Source organism: Merops nubicus, unplaced genomic scaffold (genome assembly GCF_000691845.1).
Source record: "Merops nubicus isolate BGI_N331 unplaced genomic scaffold, ASM69184v1 scaffold43730, whole genome shotgun sequence".
Lineage (NCBI taxonomy): Eukaryota > Metazoa > Chordata > Aves > Coraciiformes > Meropidae > Merops > Merops nubicus.
Window position 1 is genome coordinate 1 of NW_008581683.1, and position 11,452 is coordinate 11,452.

General features: G+C 36.6%; 1 protein-coding gene across 1 annotated transcript; it reads right to left on the reverse strand.

The window, feature by feature from the left end:
• Positions 1-7,199: 7,199 nt before the first annotated feature.
• On the reverse strand, positions 7,200-11,429 carry LOC103768072 (15-hydroxyprostaglandin dehydrogenase [NAD(+)]-like; the record flags this gene model as incomplete). The annotated part of the gene is made up of 2 exons (XM_008935204.1): positions 7,200-7,342; positions 11,291-11,429. Coding segments are annotated over 2 exons (282 nt in total), but the record flags the coding sequence as incomplete, so codon positions are not given.
• Positions 11,430-11,452: the final 23 nt, after the last annotated feature.

The following is an 11,452-nucleotide window of genomic DNA, read 5'->3' on the forward strand; positions in this document are numbered from 1 at the left end:
TCAAAAGAATGTTATAAATTAAATGTTTTAACAGCGATTTTCCAAAGAACTATCCAGTGGCTTGAAAAGTACTAAACTAAATCTAATTTTTATCACTGAAAAGTAGCAGAGCATTTATAAATGTAATCTAGTGCTGTTTAATGTTGATTGTCACGTTCACATTTTAAAGGATTTACTGAAAAGCAAGACTCTAAATGTCTGGTAGTGTTGCTGTAATGTATACTTATTCTGAACATAAACTCATTTGCAGCTCAACTGAAACTAGATGGACTTATGGGGAGGTGTTTTTTTTTTAAAATATAAAGGGGTTAGGCTGTACACAAGACATTTTAGAAAGGGAAGGGTTAATGCTGTCTGTGGAGAGCAGGTGCAGGTCCCACCATGCCCTGGAGCAGTGGCTCAGCCTGCTAAACAGAAAAAGAGAATTCGACTTAGGATGATTAGAGGAAATAATCAGCTGGAGAAGGAAGTAGCTGGAGGCTCTTGAAGGATTTTTCTATTACTCCAGCTTTCAAATTCAAAGAGATAGTAAATCTAGATGAATCCTCAGCCAAACCACCACTACAAGACAAGAAAGAAGTGGATAGCTTGACTCTCCTATCAAAATCACTGTACTGCTCTTTTTTCTCTCTAGAATCCATAAACTTAGTGTATCTTCACATGGCTGGGGAAGCCTTCTGCTTTATGTAGGTGTTGCAAGAGGCTGCCTGAAGAATAAATTCAAACTTTCTTTTGGATATTGCCCTTACATCTGATGTTATCCTTGGAAAAAAAGCTTTGCATCAAGTGTGTCTGATCTCAGGTGATATAGCTATTTCTGAGGTTTGGGCTGATAACATAAAGCCTCACTCTGAAGATAAACTCTGTACCAAATATACGGGTGAGAGAACCTAGCTGTCTGCAGGCTTTGCAGATAGCTCTTCAGATGAAAGGCATCATGTGATAGATCTCCCGTTTTCTTACCAGAATTCCCCTCTCTACAAGAAAGAAAGTTCTCTCAATAGTTCTTCAAGGAAGAACAGCAGCAGCTGAATTTACTTTAGTACAGACCTAATACAATGTGTGCTTAGAAGTCTTAGTGCCACTTGAGCCTCTTGATTAAACTAAGTTGCTGAAGTGAAACTGCCTTTTGTATCTGGATGCCAAACATGCAAACGGGAAAAAGGTTTTCCAAAGAACAGTATAGTCCTTGGGGTCTTGTTTTCCAAAGAACAATAAGAGATTTAGTTTGGGTTTTGTTATGAAATCCATCTTTGCAAGTGCGTAAATTGCAGACTTGGGCATCCTCTCACATGAAAGGTGACTTTGTATGCCTATTTGTTGATGTCAGAATACATAGTCTGAATTCTAGAAAAAAGCAATCGCTAGTCAGGCATTACTTCACTGTAACAAGAAATATGCAATAGAAAGTAAAACAGGCAAAGAATTATACCTTTTGTATAGCCCTGTTTCCTGGTATTGGGATATAATGAAAATTGTCTGTCATTTATCTCTCAATTAACTGAAAGAAACTAAAGTTTTGTCTAGTTCTCCATGCATACTTTTAAGAATAATAATTTAATCTCATGCTTTTAGCTGACAGCCATCCATAGTCTGTCCGTAGTAAATAGAAATTCTGGGGAAGTTAAATTTAAAATTACCTCATTTAAAAAAAAAAAGAAAACAAACAAACAAAAAACCCAAACCCAAAACAAAAACCAAACAAACACAAAACAGTCTGATGTTCTAAAAGGAAAATGTGCTGGGAGACAGTTTTGTACAAGAAAGCACGTTATATTTTAGTGTTGAATTTTTACAGTTCCTTTGTTTACACCTGCATGTATCTGCATGGATGTTGTCCATAAACATGTCAAGAATAAAGAGGAGGAAAACAGTCAATTTGTGATTAAATGCAGGTGAATTGAAAATAGGGGCAGCTGACCCTTACATAGTTGTGGGATAGTTTTGTTTTTTTTTTTCCCCTCCTGGGTACTGAAAATGAGTATAATTAAAACCAGAAATAATCTTAGTGGTTGCCCCAGCTGCTGAAAATCCCGTGATTTTAGTGATACTGCTTTTTGTTTGGTTAACAAAATACAGTGTTTTACTATAGCACATAATGAAAATGGACCATCAAGGTGCACTGCAGGTCTGAGTGTGCTCCCAAGAGAAACAGTGTTACTCTTCAACTTCCAGTAGGATTTTTTCTGATTAAAATATAATGGTGAGTGTGGGATTATCTCCTAGTACTAGCTTCTAAAAATGACAGATTTAAATTAGAGGAGATCAGACATTTTGAAGCACCATGTGTCATAAACCCCAAACCTTACTTTCTGACATTGTGGTAAACTTTACAGAACAATTGTCCAAATACTCAAAAACGTTTGCAGTTGCTTTTGGAAGTGTCATATCAGTAATCAGTAACTTACTTAACAAATCATTAAGTGGCAACTTTGATATCACTATCAAAATCTGAAACAAAACTTAGAATCAAGAATCTGTGATTCCTGACATTCCTATGTATATCATGCCTGTATAGTTTTAATTGTGTTGTTCTGAAGGGAATCATACACTGAAACTCTGATTCTCTTAAGACTCCAAGTCTTCAACAGAGACCTAATTAATTCTTTTTTCTGGCCTTAGAAATACATGATAGACAGTGTTGTGCAATGTTCTTGTGTTCCAACAGTACACCTGTAAGTCAATTTCCATACTCTGGGTTTCATTTTAGCTTGACCTATTAAAAATAAAACAAAACTGTTTTTCCATGATGGTGCCCAGAACCATTAATCATCCTTGGCAAGTGACAATTTCTCTGGAAGTAATTTCTTATATAGTGCTTTTTTCTAATGTTTCAAGGCAGGTTTTCCAACTGACATAGTTTCTTTTACCTATTTAATAAGGTTTCCCTTGCCACCTCTTGTCTGAGACTTCTGCTGTCTCTTTATGGATGGTAATATTTAATGCTGAGAAACTATTTAATAATACAGTGCTGAGAAAATATTTAATGCTGCATTCCTTCAGTGCTGAAGATGACTAGGCTGTTGTTGTCAAGGTGATAAGGCAATAGGAATTCCATTGAAAAAAACAAAAACATAATCAGTCCTAATATTTTATGTAGGTTTCTGAGCTAATCTAGCTCAGTGCTAGGGATACTGAACAAAAAACAAATGAAAGAGACATTGACTTGTGGTTTCATAAAGCAGGTTAGCACAGAGCTGGAATTTGACCCAAGATCATTTGATTTTCATACAGTGATGTTGTAAGTTGATGGCTATCTATAAGGAAATATTTCAAAGTACTTTACGAACTGCGTAAGACGAACTTCAAAAGTCTGAAACCAAGCTCTGCTAGTGATATCCATGGAAAATTTTAGCATTTTGCTGTTGGACAGGAAGGTAGGACTGATCTTGTTTTTAACGTAGATTTTCTAGGAAGCAGGCAGGTTGTAGCAAGCATGCAAGTCCCTTGGCATTCCTATGTATAGGTTAGTTTACTGGCTGTACGAAATGAAATTGCAGGCTCTTGAGTTTGAATTTCCAGCTCAAACTGTGGAAAACAAGAAGCCTAAGGGAGGGAGGGGCAGAAAGGAGAAAGGAAGATGCAGCAGGATATGATAATTTGCTAGAAACAGTAGCTTTTGTACAGCGTAAACAATCTCTTTTAGCTTTTTACTGTGCTGTTTTCTTTACTTTCCCCCTCACACACACATTCCTGAGGGGCATAGGAATAATATTGCATTTTGAGTAGCTGAAGTAGTTCTTAGTGGAAAGAAATGTGCTTTTCATTGTACTTCAACATTGCCTACTGTAAACATACATTAAAGCTGTAAGATAAGAAGTTCATTGACTTACTGTGTAATTAAGGTAAGCCTGTGTCCTTCCTAGAGCAATATGAACAACAAAAAATATTGTATTTACAAGCTTCTTTATGCACTTTGAGGATTGACCCTCATACCATTGATTTCAAGGTAAGTGGTACTTCTCATTTCTTGATGGCCACATCTCACCCTAGGCCCTGTCCTCCTTCTGACATCAAATTATGCTGAGGAATAAGCAGCTAAGCCACTGAACAACAGAGTTAGTATATTTCTGGTTGTCTCAAAATGCAGCCTTGGTAAACTAGTTACCTATGGCATTTTATCTTCTACATAGCACTGTCTGGTTTGATTTGTTTCTGTGTAAACGTAACGTGCAAATTCTGTGCGATTTCTGAAGTTTGCCTCGTTACCCTTCTGGTTTCTGCTGAGACATTAATCACTCTTTTGAGGAGTAGTTCCTTACTGATGAGGAAATGAGTTGATTTTGCAAGGCTTTCTTGTTGATGGCACCTTTATTTCACCGTGAGCTGTATTAAACTGAGCCACACACATGTGTATATATATATATAAAATGTTGCATTCTCTTTGCTGTAGTACCAATCTAAATATTTTGCAGGGACAAACCCTGAGTTAGGAAGAAATAATTTTAGAAAAGGACTTTTCTAAATTCACAGAAACTTGTTACCTTTGTCATTTATGGAAATAAGTTCTGCAAACCTCTGAAAAATGTAAAAACGTGGAATTGTTGGGCACTGTCACATTTTGCCTAACAATGAAGGATGAGAAATGTCATGCACCTAAACAAATTTTACATATGTATTTGAATTCTACTTCTCTCTGGGCAACACTTAAGTTATTGGATGCCCTATGACTGATGGTTTTTGTCATGCCCATGTTATGGCCTGCACTATAAAGTTTTGGCTTAATAATTTGTTTAAATAGGCGAAATCATCACATAAACAGGAGATTATTGTGATTTTGCCATCAAATTCTTCCATGTGTATAATTTCATTTGGGGAATTGGCTTAAATATACCTACAAAATGATTAATTTTTTTGCATTAAAAAACCGAATACAATTATGAAGATGTTATGTAAATTGCTTCTGTATTTTTAATTTGGATAATATTTAAAAAGTAAGCACATATGTAACACTGATATATTCAACCGTACACTGTGACTTATGTCAGTTTTCAGAAACCTTTGTTATGAGTATAAAATAAAAGCTCCAAGTAAATTTGGGGATTGGCTTAGAATAAAATGCGCTAAGTGCATTTGTAAAGAGAAAAGATACTGTAATTATAGCAGCCACTATAATTATAGTGGTTCCAAAAACCCTGCATCATCAAGACAGAATAATATTAGGGAAGCTTCTTCAAACACCAAATTGTGTTTAACTAACGTGTATGTTCAGGGCTCATAAAATTGTGAGCACTTTTCTTTAGGGACTTGAAGAGAAAAAAGATTATAAAAGTTCTGAATTTCTTACGTATAAATTCTTCTGAAGTTGAATGCAAGAAACACTGTTCTTATGCTGGAGGACTGGGTAAGATTCTTGATAAGAATGTATGTCATTGTGTTATATGTTCTTGTGCTTTTCTGTGTATGCCTGTGTGCACGTGATGGACTGTTGAAGCTGCCCTGGTAACACCCATTTAAAATTGAATTCTTCTATGGTTGCCAAGATCTTTTTTATATACCATAACAAATAAATGTACACTTGCAGGGGTGTGAGTGGCTGAAGCTGCCATTGATCAAGCTGGTATTGATCGAGTCAACACTACGAGCCTTGCAATTTTGAGGTGAGGAATGGATAGCATTGCTGGAATACTTAACTAAAAAAAAGGTAATAGAAATATTAATAAAGAATTGCAAAGGTTGGATGTTGTTTAGAACAAAACGTAGCAAAATGGTGGAAAGCACTGCAGCAGAAATATCTTTCTAGCAGCTGATATTCTTTTTCTCCCTATCTTTATCAAGCTGTCTTTTCTTGCTCTTGGGAAACTGTAATGGACACAAAAAGGAATTCTGCATTTTTTGTGTTTTGTTTTGTTTTGTTTTGTTTTGTTTTCCATTGTTTTCCAGCCTTTTATTCCTTCTAAATTAAGTCCCACTCTTTTAACCTGTGTTATCTGTTGCCTTTTCTGTTGCCGATGCTTTCTCACCCAGGGCTGTCAGGGAACTTCCTTGCGCTCCTTTAAAAATGTTCCTGAAGAACAACCAGTTCTGTGAACTGTTTTCCCCATAAGGAACACACCCTGTATGTGTTTGTTCTGATTTATCTTGCTCTACTTTTGTACTTTGCACTTTAAGCTGGGGCAGGGAATATTTGTTGTATCAATACAGAAATGATGTCACTAAGACAAAGACTGGCATGTGGAGGGTTTTTTCCCCCTTTTTAGAAATAGAAAATATGTGCATAACATTTATCAAAATGTGTGGCCGTGGAAGTTACTCCTATTCTTAGGGATAATACAAAGGATACTTAAAATGTCCTTTGTCAGGGAAGTAGAAACATTTTAAAATTAAGTATTTCACACAGATTTTCCTCCTTTCCTTACAAGAAGAAAAAACAAAACCAAAAACAAAACCAAAAACAAACCAACAAAACATTATGGAACCATCCAGTGTAACATATTACATGCAACAGCTGTTATTCTTCATTGTTATTGTTAATAAGAAAGAAGTACAAAGTATTCTATCTTGGTTTATGGAAATTACAGTAACTAGATAGAAATGCCTTATGGAAATAAGCTAGTTACTTGACTCAAGGTTAGACAGGGTATGAGTATTCAAATCAAGAGAAAAATTAGGATATTTGGATCTTAGAGTGTCCTTGATTTAACCCACAGGGCTGTACTTCTACTCTGCTTGATTATTTTGGATGTTCTTATCCCTTTCACCAGTGTGTATTGATGAAAATTTTCAGCTCTGAATTAAGTCATTTAGGACATTTATGGTGAACTTACCTATACGAAGATGTATAAACTATATAATGTTCCTTTTTTTTAAACTATTTTTTAGGGGTTGTAGTTTGATAATTAAAGATATAGTTGTCTTAAGACGTGGATTCCAATTTTTCTGCTATTTGAGATTATTCAAATCAAGCCCACTTATGGTCCTTCTCAGCCCAGTCATAAGTGATAAGACAGAATAGTATGAGGAGCTTCTGTCTGGTGATTACTATCTGTGCTTGCAGATTTGACAGCTGGATGGCTGCCTAGACTAACTTACATCCTGTGTTAATCCAGGCACAAAAATAAAGATAAATAAGTCATCTAGAACACAGATAAAGTCTTCTTTCAAATTCAAGCCATCTGTACTAACAGATACTGGTGTTCACTCATATGGCACAGCCTGTACAAGCTAAGGGCTGTTAAGTGGTTTCCAGCAATAAATACCCTAAACATGAACATGTGAAAGGAGACAATGCTTACCAAGTTAATTTGTATAGTGCTTTCCCAGTCCTTCTCATTGTTCACTCCAGCATTATTTACCACAATGTCCAGCCTTCCAAAGTGTTCAAGTACTTTTTTGAAAGCACCTATAGTAAGATTCAAGAGTAAAGTTTCTTAGCACTTATGGAAAGTAATAATAAAAATGCAATGTATGCATAGAAACTGATGTTTTGTTAGTCCACCAAAATGTCTTCACTGTTTTCTTAACCACTAATGTTCTACATGCAGTTGAATTCCTTATCTAACCTTTCACTGACATTAAACTTATTCAGGAAAACTGAAAAGATTAAGATACCGTGGTGGCCTTTTCATTCAGTTTAATAATGCCTGATAACAGGAGCTAATGAAAGTTCATAGCACACATGCATTTTGCATGAGATAGGATATTTGGCACCTTAATTATATAAATAGAGCATTTATAGCTTTATTTGTAACATTTTGATATAGCTGGTGAATTCCATATCTGGCACCGTCTACTTTAAAGGGATAATAAAAGCTCCATGTGTTCAGAACAATTTGAGTCTGAATTTAACATAAGAATTAAATTTTTTAGAGACATAACTAGCATGAATCTTTAAACTGGAAATAATTTATCGTAGTGCTTGTTTAAATTTATCAATTTATGAATAAACTGTTATACATTCTACTTGTCAGGTAACTTTAATAATGTGGTTACCAAACTCAAATATTTTTCCTTCAGTTTATGAAGACAGCGACCTGTCTTCCAAAGAATTTCAAAATAAAGAACTCTGAAACTGCCACAACGACAGTGTTCTCCCAGGTGATCCTTTTCAAACTATGAAAAAAGATGTGTATGGAAAAACATGGTCAAATCATAGTGATGAACCAACTCATCTAGGCTGCTCCTGCTTTGACAGGAAGGTTGAATGAGATGACCTCCAAATGTTCCTTCCAGATGTAAGATTTCCCAGGACAGCAGACATTGTTTGACATGTATATACAGCTTGTTTGTTCTTCCCTCCAAATATTCTTCCTCATCACTAAATATTTATTATTATCTAAACCAAGACACACACACACACCCCACCTCCCAATATTGTTTTAAAACACTGGTGACTGAGTAAGAATCTAGAGTATTTGGGGTATATTGAAGTTATGTTTGACAGGCCTTAATGAAACCACTTCACTAAAAGGTGGTCTTAATTGGCTGTTAGTGTCAATCAGGAATGTAACAACAGTTTTGAGACATCTACCTTTTTTAGCAGCAGTTGCATGGGCTTACAGTTTTTTCTTGCACCAGATGGTGGGTACTGTTACAGCCTTTTCTCTCTCTGAATGCTGCAGGTCCATCACAGTCATCATCTTGTCATCAGAACAAGATCTGGGCAGCTGATGGGAAAGGTTTCGTTTGTCCAGCTGCCTCTACCATACAGATTTTTTGAATATTCTTACTCTGTAGTAGAATATTTTAATATTACTAAAGCCTCTCTTTTTGGCTATCTGCCTTTTAGCTTTTGTTATATTTATTGCTAATTCATTCTCCGGTTTCTCAACTTAATTCTTCAATCACTTCTCACCTTTCCAGTCCTGCATCAGCAAGGGCAAGTGGAAAGCTTTGGCTCTATTAGGAGCAGAATTGATTATTTAACTTAGTTTCAATGAGTAAAATAAATACAATTTTGATCCTAAATTAACTTCCAAGTTTTGGAAACTGGCACTGATTCTCTTTTAAGCCTTCTCTGAACAACATCTTTCATCAACCTCATTCTTAAGAGAATCTTTTCCATTCAAAAACCACCATGCATAACAGTATTCCTGCCAATTATTTGTTTATTAAATTCACATTGTCCTGACTAATTGTAGTTTTCTAGTTTATACATTGAGAAAAGAGCCAAATCCTTTTCAGCTGTTTGTGTATCCATGTTAAAATAATGAATGGTTACCAAATTTGGGATATTTCTGGTAAAGGTTTACCTGCCTACCATAATCCCATCTATTACATAGCCACAAAAAGAGGAACCTCATTATAAGTTCTTGATAAAGTTATCGCCCACCTATCAATTTAAACTGACTTGATCTTCCTTTTTCAAGTGTAGACTAGTTCTGTCTCTACATTGTATACTGGTTAGCACTTATGGAATCATAAAAATTAAAAGCAGATGATCATACAGACTGCTGAATGAAGAAAAATGAAAATTTTAAAGGTGAGGTAAGAAAAAGAGTGAAAATGAAAAATTAAGGGGAGGGTCTATTTTAAAGGTGAGGTAAGAAAAAGAGTGGGAAGTAGTACAAATGCAAAGCCAAAATAAATGTATGGTGATTTCTAAAAAGTGGGACAAGATAGAAACTTTTGTAAGGTACTGTGTGAAAAAGCCACCAGAGAAAAAAGCACAGGCAAGATCTGAATCTAGATCAAGCAGCTGAGTTCCTATCCATAAGCACCATCTAGTTCCAGTACTGCGACTTGTTTCATATTGAAAGGGATAAAGTTAAAATAAGTGGAACTTCATTCATGGACGTGACCTTTAACATAAAGGGCAAATACAGACTTGATGCATCTGCTAAGAACTTTAAGCACAAAGAGTGAAATCAGTGGTGGCTTGCAATTACAAGCAAAAAAAAAAAAGGATAAAAAAAGATAATAAAGCAGTAAAAAAAATCGCCAACCAACAAAACCACTGAAAAATACCCCAGAAACCCCAAATGACTGTAAAACATGACTGAAAATTCATTATAAGAAACCTGCAGCAAGAATAATGCAGTATCAGAGAAGTCAAAGCAGCTGCTGCCCATTCTTCTCACTCCTTGTGACAGCCTGTTCCCATCCTACTCTGGTCTTTTCCTACTACTGGTTCCAAAACCTCTTTCTCTGACCCATCCTGTTCACTCCAGTTCTAAGTGCACACCCTGTTGGTCCTGAACTAGCCTGGCACTGACCAGAAGGGGAATCACGAGAGAGAAAGCAGACTGGGCTAACAACCATGCTGCAGCACACGCTGTTCCTACCCTTAAGATGCTTTTTCTTGCTCCTAGGTTAATCCTACCACTTGGAGAAAAAGTCAATAACCAATATAGCTGATAAAAATTTTGTTTGCTCATTAGAGTAGGTCTCAAATTTAAAGCCCAGCAGATACACGATGTAAAGTTTTGGAACTGGGCATAATGATGCTAGCTCAGAGCATTGAACAGTATTGCTGAATTCTGGGCTAGCTGCAATACTTTTTGACAAAGGAATGGATGTGCTCAATGCCACTGTTGAGAAAGTGTACAGTAAACTGTAGCGAATAAAAGCCGAACTAAAAATATTCACATTTAGCCTGACAGAAATCTGGGGAAAGGGCACTGACAAAAGTGATGTCAAAATCTGAATCTGAGTCACTACCTATGAATATATATCATTTAGTAACGAAGCTTTGATGTAGTGATGTGCCTGTTATAAAGTTCTGATTGAGGAGTACATCAGCATTATATGATACTTTAAGAACTCATTAGGGAACCTGATTTATTTACTAAGGGAAAACAAGTGCAAATGATACATGAGGTAAGCTCCTTGACATTCTCTGCACGTGCAAAATGTGTGTGAAATGTTATCGTTCCCTATCTAATACCATCATAAAGCAGTGTGCCAATTCTTTCAGCTGTATGGGGAGAGCACTACAACCCAGAGCAGAATTTGTTATTCCTGTGATGAGAGAATGCAGCTTGGAGTCTGTAGTGAAGCCTCATAAAAAGCAAGTCTGTGCTTTAAAGTTTCTCTATATTACTCATAAAATAACAATTATCTTCTGCAGAGGCTTTCACGCAAAAGTATCACAAGCAGCACTCAATGGAAATTATTTCTTTGGCTTTTCCTTACAATGTGCCAACTAACACGGTGAAATACAGACGTACTGGTAGCAATATTTCACATCTGCAGGTTCAGAAACAAATCCTTTTTGAGTCACTGTCAGAAGCGATTGGGAGTAGGCTGTCCTCCAGAAACCATGATTGCACAGTTATTGGTGCAGCAGCCCGGGCTCGCTCAGGTTGCTGCATGTCAAGCCGGAGCCCGGCGCTGACAGCTTCCTTCTTACCTTTCAGCTGCTCCTGGTCCGTAACGTCGCACTGGATGAACACCGTCCTCTGCGCTTCAAACTGCTCGTCCAGGGCCGCCTTGCTCTCCCGCCCGGCCTCGGAGTTGCGGTCCAGCAGGGCTACCTGAGCAGAGCGGGGAGGGAGGGAGGGCTGAGCGGCGG